Source organism: Hydra vulgaris, chromosome 12 (genome assembly GCF_038396675.1).
Source record: "Hydra vulgaris chromosome 12, alternate assembly HydraT2T_AEP".
NCBI classification, from domain to species: Eukaryota; Metazoa; Cnidaria; class Hydrozoa; order Anthoathecata; family Hydridae; genus Hydra; species Hydra vulgaris.
Window position 1 is genome coordinate 77,701,953 of NC_088931.1, and position 9,678 is coordinate 77,711,630.

General features: G+C 32.1%; 2 protein-coding genes across 2 annotated transcripts; both read right to left on the reverse strand.

Annotated features, from left to right (window-relative positions):
- Positions 1-865: 865 nt before the first annotated feature.
- LOC136088371 (uncharacterized) lies at positions 866-1,605 on the reverse strand. The gene is made up of 2 exons (XM_065812076.1): positions 1,354-1,605; positions 866-1,288 (listed from the first exon to the last, which is right to left on the reverse strand). Exons 1-2 carry the CDS (start codon positions 1,603-1,605, stop codon positions 866-868), a joined length of 675 nt encoding a protein of 224 aa, XP_065668148.1.
- An 8-nt stretch (positions 1,606-1,613) lies between these two features.
- LOC136088372 (uncharacterized) lies at positions 1,614-1,964 on the reverse strand. Its single transcript, XM_065812077.1, has one exon. It carries the CDS (start codon positions 1,962-1,964, stop codon positions 1,614-1,616), a length of 351 nt encoding a protein of 116 aa, XP_065668149.1.
- Positions 1,965-9,678: the final 7,714 nt, after the last annotated feature.

Genomic DNA, 9,678 nt, shown 5'->3' on the forward strand with positions numbered 1-9,678 from the left:
TTCCAGTAATTCCGTACCACTCCAACTTTTTAAAAAAAAATTTGTGATCAATAGTATCAAAAGCTTTTGCCAAGTCAATGAAAACACCTAAAGTATATTGAGAATTTTCAAATGAGTCAGATATATTTCTTGTAAATTGTAAAATGGCATGTTTAGTGGAATTGTTTTTTTGGAATCTATATTGATTGCTGTATAATAAATTGTTTATAGTAAGATGATTATAAATTTTATTATACAATGTAATCCTTCCCTATACTTCTCCATTAACACTCTCAGAGCAAACATAGCATCTGTGATGCACTTAGCTTGCATGAAACCATACTGCTGCTCACAGATCTCTACTTTTTCCTCTAAGCCGAGCTTCCACTACTCTTTCCCAGATTTTTAGGCTGTGACTGATCAAGTTTATTCCCCTGTAATTACTACAGCTCTGAACGTCGCCCTTATTCTTGAAAATTTGCACCATTAAGCTATGTCTCCACTCCTCAGGCATATTTTGACCTTCCAAGATTCTGTTAAATAACCCTGTCAAAAATTCCACTGCTATCTCTCCCAAACATTTTCATGCCTCCACAGGAATATCATCCGGTCCAACTGCCTTACCACACTTCATTCTTCAAATTGCAGCCCTTACTTCCTCCTTACTCACCTGGAGAACCTCTTGATTCACAACCTCTGTCTCTTCTAACCTCCCTTCCCTATCATTCTCTTGATTCATTAATTCCTCAAAATACTCCTTCCACCTTCCAAAGACACTCTCCTCACTAGACAACACATTTCTATCTTTATCCTTAATCATCCTAACCTGCTGCACATCCTGTCCATCACGGTTTCTCTGTCTGGCCAATCTGTACAAATCCTTTCCTCATTCCTTAGTGTTCAACTTCTCATACAGATTACTAAATGCCTTTTCTTTAGCTTTTGCCACTGCTCTCTTTGTATTGTCACACATCTTCTTGTACTTCTGTCTACTTTCTTCATCTTGCTGAAAATGCCAATTCTTTTTAGCCAACCGCTTTCCTCTTAAACTTTCCCGAACTTCCTCATTCCACCACCACGTCTCTTTGTCTATCTTCTTCTGTTCTGATGTCATACCAAGTATCTTTCTAGCCACATCCCTTAATGTATTTGACGTCTCATCCCAGGTATCAAGAACACCACCACCCAGTGCCTGTCTCACATCATCCCTGAACTTTAGACAACAGTCCTCATCCTTTAACTTCCACCACCTGATCTTAGGCTCTGCTCTGCTTTCACTCTCTTCTTCTTCTTCATCTCCAAAACCATCCTACATATCACCATCCTATGCTGTTAAGCTACACTCTCTCCTGGTACCACCTTGAAATCACTAACCTCTTTCAGGTTTCTTCTCTTACAGAGGATATAGTCGACCTGTGTACCTCTTCCCCCACTCTTATATGTCATCCTGTGCTCTTCCTTTTTTTTAAAATAAGTGTTAAATTCAGCCATCTTTATCCTTTTAGAAAAATCTACCACCATTTGTCCTTCTGTATTCCTTTCTTTAACCCCATACCTATCCATCACCTCCTCATCGCCGCTGTTACATTCACCAACATGTCCATTAAAATCTGCTCTAAGAATCATTCTCTCTTCTATAAGAACCTGCAGAACAATTCTTTCCAAAATTCTTCTTTCTCCTCCGAATCACACTCTACCTGAGGAGCATAAGCACTGATGACATTCATCACCACCCCATCAATATCTAACTTTACACAGACCACTCTGTCACTTACTCTCTTTACCTCCATTACACTCTTACCAAACTCCCTTTCAGAATTCCCTCCAACTCCATTTCTCTTCCTATCGACACCATGATAGAAGAGCTTGAAGCCACCACCAATGCTCCTGGCCTTGCTGCTCTTCCACCTGGTTTCCTGAATACACAATATGTTTAACTTCCTCCTCTCTATTGCATCAGCTAGCTCTTTCCCTTTACCGGTCATAGAGCCCACATTCAACGTACCAAATTTAACTCCACCTACCTGCTCATCCTCCTCTCTTTCAGCTTCAGAGCTCTCTTCCCCCCTTTCCTCCTCCTTCTTGTCCCAACAGTAGCCCAATTTCCACTAATACCCTGTTGGGCAACAGCACCAGAGGGGGTCGTTGTTAACCCGACCAATCCGGTATGAAATTCCTGTTGTTGATCCGCATCATTTGATTTGGCGCAGTTTTTCCACCAAATGCCCTTCCTGACGCAACCCTTCCTATTTATCCGGGCTTGGAGCCGACACTAAAATACACTGGTGTGTGCATCCTAGTGGCTAGGTTTGGTCTTCTACTTCAATTTCAATAAAGTGGTTATTTCGACAAAATAATCAATTGTTAAATGAAATGAAATCATTATTATTATCAAAGTAGAATCCGCGGTAAAATTTTTTTGTTTTGTTTTATCAATAAAATACGTAATCGTTATGTGTATTATTACTAGTAACAAGGCGTTTTGTTTTTGCTGTAAGTTATTTGGTAACAACACTGAGTCTCAATTATCTTTCAAAGGTTACAGTGATTGGGCATATCTTGGCAAAGGACTTAAATCCTATGAGACGTTACCAAAGCATGTCAAGAACTTTAAAAAATGTAAGGAATGTGTCATGTCAAGAAATGCACACTGGATCTTAGTCACAAGGAGCAGTTATACTTGGTCATACAATTTGTAAAAGTTCTTATGAATGCAAATTCTCACGAGAGTCAAAATGAAGATGTTAGCATCGAAAAACATTTCCTTGGATTCTTAGACGTTAAATCAACAACGGGAAAAAATCTAACTAATGTTCTTCTACAAGAGTTAGATGAAATTGGATTGCAAATCAGGAACTGCAGGGGACAAGGGTATGACAACGGTTCCAATATAAAAGGTATCCACTCTGGAGTACAGACACGGATCTTAGAAATAAATCCAAAGGCATTTTACATACCCTGCACTAGCCGTAGTCCAACCTAATTTGTGACGCTGCAAAATGTTCACCCAAATCTATGACGTTTTTTGGTGTTGTGCAAACAATTTATGTACTTTTTTCTTTGTCAACAATGCGATAGGAAATTTTGATGAAACTTCGTGTGACACTTTTTGGGAAAGTAAACTGGTAAACGTAAAAGCGCTTCGATATCAAATTAAGGAAGTTCATACTGCATTTGTTGAACCAGTTGGATTCACTTAGGATCCAAAAACCAGTAATGAAATACAATTAGCTATGAATAAATTAGTAGTTATGAGTTCTTACTAGCCCAATGCATTTGGTATGATGTACTGTTTGCTGTAAACAATGTTAGCAAAAGCCTACAGACTTAAAAAATGCACCTTGGATTTGCATTACAGTTACTTCAATGGCTAGTTTAGTTTTTTTACAAATTTAGAGCTGAAGGTTTTGTGGCGGCAACATTGGTAGCAAGATAACTTAGTGAAACTCTGGGTGTTGAGCCTAATTTCAAAGTAGTCAGGCAGAGAAAGAAAAGAAGAATGTTTGAGTACGAGGGTGAAAATTATTGTACGCCAGAATCCGCCGAGCAAACGTTCAAAGTGGAGTTTAGTTTTGTTATTGCAGATACTGCAGCATAGTCCTTCAAAAGAAGGTTTGAACAAATAGCTAATTACGATACTATGTTTGGATTTTTGTATCATGTCAAAAAACTAAAAGCAGTAAAAGAAGACAAATTTTTTTAAAAGTGTAAAAACCTAGAATCGCTCCTAAATTTTAAAGAAGAAACGGATGTTTGTGGAAATGAGCTTTTTTCTGAACTTAAGGTTCTTCGAGAGCTTCTGCCGGCTGAGATGGAAGCAGCTGCGGGGATTTTGTGATTTATTCACCAAATTCAAAACCAATTTCCGAACGCATTTATAGCGTATAGAATTTTACTGACTATACCTGTAACTGTGGCAAGCTCAGAAAGGAGTTTTTCTCGATTGAAACTTATCAAGGGATATTTAAGGCTGTCTATGGTCAAGAAAGGCTATCATCCCTGGCAGCGTTATCAATTGAATCTGTCACAACATCCAAAATTAATTTTGATGACATTATTGACGACTTTGCCGGAATGAAAGCGAGAAAATCACCTAAGCATGAACAAATGTTTTTACAGTATTAATAATACTGTATCATTTTTTATTAGTTAACAAGAACTACTTGTTTTTATTAATTAATATTTTCCACAATTCTATTATTATTTTACAGATGTGAACACTTATTATATAACATCTACCTACCTATGAGTACCCTTCATACCGATTGCCGAAAACATAATATGTGCAAATAACATTACTATTTTGAAATAATATGTTATATTATTTACAATTGATTATTCAATTACAACCCAAAAAAAAAAAAATTTGTGTTATTCTAATTCATTTCTTGTCAGAAAAAAATTATTATTTATTTTATATTATCAGGCCTATAATAACTTTAAGAACAAACTTTATTGTTATTATTCTAGGTTATTTTATAAAGCACTCAGTCCTTTATAAACCTACACAAAAATAACAACTCAAAATTATACCAATCCGAAATTTATGATTTTGCACAAAGGGATAATATATTATATATATATATATATATATATATATATATATATATATATATATATATATATATATATATATATATATATATATATATTACGCTTAATTGGTTTCAGTTGTTCTTGATGTGTTTGATCATAAGTAAAGCTTACTTGTAAAAACTTTCACATGTAAAGATCACTTATAAAACCACATGTAAAGATCGCTGGTAAAGCTAAAACTAAATCAGACGTTTTTCCTAACATCATTTAAGTTAATGATGAAATTTTACATGATTCAAGCAAGGTAGCAATAAAAATAAATAAATATTTTATTTATTAGGACAAACTTAACAAAATATATTTTATATACTAGAAATTCTTTTGAATTTTTACCTCCAAAACCTTCTTCGAATGTATATATATATATATATATATATATATATATATATATATATATATATATATATATATATATATATATATATGTATATATATATATATATATGTATATATATATATATATATATATATATATATATATATATATATATATATATATATATATATATATATATATATATATATATATATATATATATATATATATATACAAAAGTCACAAAAGTTTTCGCACACTATTAAAACTAATACCTAGTAATACGCAGTCCCTTGGTAGTTTGTTAAAACTTGTTTAAACTTGTTCGTTCATAAATTTTTTTTAAGGTAATTATAACTTTTTTAGCTAATATTTAGTAATAAACATGAGTTTAAATAATCTTTGTTCTCTTTTTAGATTGTCTGTTTTAGTGATTTTGTCAAAATTTTACTAATATTTTAGCGTGTATTCTCTGCATCTCAGTAGTTTCTACCATTGGTACTCCTCCGTATGGTACCTTAAAATATCTTGTTAAAATTATTAGGCCTACCCTAAACAAAAACAAAACACAATTGTAACTCAGGTCCGATTGGATTATCACTGATGGTTGTTTTTGCAGAGGCATTCTTACAAAAATTGGAAACAAAAGCTCTACATATTGCAAAAATCAACAATTTTTCACCAAAATCTTATAAAAGGTATGTTGATGATAGCCATGCCAGATTTGAATCAGTTAAAAAGCATAGCAAGTTTCTTATTTGATAAAATCAACAAGACTCCAATATTCAGTACACGTCAGGGGTTGAAAATGTTCTTAGATATAAAAATAACTAACACAAATAATTAACAATATTCAGTACACGTCAGAGGTTGAAGATTTCTTAGATATAAAAATAACTAACACAAAATATGGTTTCAAAGTCCACCGTAAAGCAGCAATAACAAACATACAAATAAAACCCGACTCAAATATTAACTATGCAATTATTACTGGAGTTTTTAAAGGATTCATATCACGAGCCACCAAAATCTGCTCCGAAAAATACATTAACAACGAGATTCAGTTTATAATAGATATTTTTGTTGAAAAAGGTCATAAGAGATCAAATCAAGAAACAATTTGCCGCGAATTACATTTCAAGTAAAAGCAATCCTAACAATAAAGTTGCAAAAAAACTAGAAAATAATGTTACGATAATAAAACTACTTTGGCTACCAACACTTGGACCGAAACTACGAAAAGCACTAAAAACATATAATATCAAAGTTATTTCTACAACACTACCTAATTTAAAAACAATTCTCTGTGACAACAAATCTAGTTTAATGCCAAACAGCAACTCTGGGGTGTACAAGCTTACGTGTTCGTGTGGGGGAATTTTATTGGGGAAACAAAAAAGATAATTTTACAAAGAAGCATAGAACACCAAACTAATTGCATGAGTGGCAATTGGCATGCTTCTGGAGGAACTGAGCATTGCAAAGAATGCCATAGGATATGTTCGACTGGCTGCACCCAAAAACTTTATCTATAAACTACAACTATCATGAAAGAAAAATAAGGAAATCGCTTGAAATTAACTATGCGCAAACATCTCAGGAGGTAAAACAATACCCAGTACTGCTTAACAGGGATAACGGAGTAAAAGTTGCTTCAAATAGTTGGAGACCACTATTTAAGAAAATCATAAAAAAACAAAACAATTTTTATTGACGTCGTCTTTGTAATGGCTTCATTATGATTTTTAAAATTTTGTATTGTTTATGTTTTTAAATTGGTATTTTACGTCTGATGATGGTCGATACAAATTAGACCAAAATATCACAAAAAAGAAAAATTAGTACGATGCTGTTTTTGATGTTTTATAACTTATTATAAATTTGCGTACTACAAAAAGTGTCGCTTAAACACATGAATTCCATAATATTTAAATTTTTGAAGTAAAATATGATGATTTACTGTGTCGAAAGCTTTTGATCAATGATACCTAAGAAATACTGTATATTTTAAATATATTTCGAGATTTCATGCACGAACTGGATTATTGCATGCTCTGTTGAGTTAACTTTTTTAAAGTTAAACTGTTTGTTGTATAGTAAGTTAATTTTATTGAAATGATTGTATATCCGATTAGATATTATTCTTTCTAAAATTTTTGAAAATACCGAAAAAACAGAGATGAGACAATAGTTGATAATATTTGATCTGTCACCTTCTTTAAAAGTAGAAGTAACTTTAACAACTTTTAATTGTTCTGGAAATATTCTTTGATTAATAGAAGCTTTAAAAAGAACTTGTTTTAATATATCGAAACAATCTATTATTACGTTTTCATTAATTTTATCTGCTCCAGTTGCTTTGTTTCTTTTCACAGAATTCAAAGCTACTTCAAATTTCTCAAAAGATGATTCTGAGGTTAACTCATCAGAGCAAATGCAATTATCCATAGATACGAGAAAATCTGATGGCCAATTAAAACAAATCGCTCTGACCAATTTTAATACGAAAACGGATTTTTTTAAATGAGTTTCCTCCTTGACACGACCTCTAAATAAGTCTTATAAGGCTGGTGGAAAACTCTTTAGTTATAAGAGAACAAACAAGTTCAGCTACATTTTTTTCTTTTCTATCTTACTAATGAATTTGAAATTAAATTACTCAAGCGGAAATCTTACTAATGATATATAAGCCTATCTCAGTTGGCACTGACTAGTTCTCGAAAGAACTCCTTAGATACTATGACATTTTTTTTAACATTATTTATACGAAGACCAAAGATAAGATGCCTATCAAGGTTACTCCTAACAATTTAACTGATTTGATTGGATTGATTACACAGCCGTCTACTAACACCCGTAATATATCCGACAGTTTCTTTCTAGGGTTCTTCAATATTATAAACTGTGTCTATGACGAACGGTGAGATCATAAGACCTGCAGAAGTCTTTGGTTTTATAATATGTATGTACCGATTTTTTTGTTAGTGCATACGAATCCACATCTTCCTTAGAGTGAAAATTGGAGAAAGTTGAAAGATCTCTAATAGAATAATTAAAAAATTTAGGACTAAGCCGACTTCTCTAAGGAAGACTACACAATAATGGCTTCCCCTGGGTTACTTGATATGCCTGAATGACTCTATGCTCCCTATCGGAAAAATAGCTGTGGAACTAGGATATTGTGCTCAAGCTACAGCCTACTTTTAATAGTTCTTTAATAAGAAGTTGGTGTGGAACAGAGTCAAATGCCATAGCCAGGTCAATCATAATAGCATCTGCAAATTTATCCTTATCAATGCTTCGCATCCAAATGTCCACAACCTTATAAGAGCATACTCACAACTCGATTTCTCTCTAAATCTATATTGTTTCGAAGGAATTGTCTCTAAATTTATATTGTTCCGGAGAAGTAAAAAAAAGTTTATTTTCGTTATATACTGGTAGTTATAAAATGCAAGTTTTTAAGATTCAAATATAAAAGAGAATAATTACAAGTGAAAAAGTTAAAAATAAATATAAAGAACGAAGATACTCTAATAAGTAAGTAAGGTCTTGTCACAGAGAACCACTGTTCAAACTTAGACATTTCTTTCGTTATAGTTTTAAGTTGTTTTTTTTTTAAACATCTTCGCTTCCAACAAGGCTGCAAGCAACCACTAATTAAAGTTGGAAGTTACTGAAAGAGAAAAGATGAAGATTGTAGAGCAAGATAACGATTGACGGACGACTTAAAGGATTGCAAATCATATGAATCAGGAAAGCAAGATGAAGGAAGTGAATTCCAAAGAACTGATGTTCGAGGAAAAAAACTAGACGAATAAGAGTTTTTGGAACACTTAGGAAGAGTCACAGAAAAAGGATGAGAATGTTGAATGATGAGTAACACAAGAATGAATTTTAGTAGATGGCATAAATGACGCTAGCTCTTTAGAGCAGTACCCATTATAGAGTTTATAGAAAAGAGAAAGAGAAGGAACATTACGACGATGTGACAATGGTTGGAGTTTGGCTGTTACTTGATTAAAGGGCCTTGCAACGAAATTACATAGCCCTCCAAACAACTGACTTATGCAACTTTTGTCTGTTGTTTTCAGATAAATTTAAAAAACGTTTGTAGTTTGAGAAACGTTAATGTTTCTCAAAATCAAAATATATTTGATATTTCAATTGAGTTTTTCTACTTCATTTTCTATATCTACTAACAATATCTCGCATGTTTTTTTTAAAAAAAAGTATATGTACTAAGTCAAAGTATAAATAATTAGGATATTATTTTTTTCGTTATATATATATATATATATATATATATATATATATATATATATATATATATATATATATATATATATATATATGTCCGCCCAGAGCTTTTGTGATGCCCGGGTCCAGCAGTTTAATGGGTGCCCTATCATACTTCAGGTCTTAAAATATATATATATATATATATATATATATATATATATATATATATATATATATATATATATATATATATATATATATATATATATATATATATATATATATATATATATATATATATATATATATATATATAATAGGCCCGTAGCAACCGGGTGGGCAGCACCCGGTTGCTACGGGTGCTGCCCACCCAGGTGCTAAAAATAAGGTCCTTAAAGCTATTTTGGAGTAGTACTGCCCCTCCACCCCTCAATATAATTTTTGTTCCTACAGCCCTGTATATATATATATATATATATATATATATATATATATATATATATATATATATATATATATATATATAATTTTATTTTTATACAAAA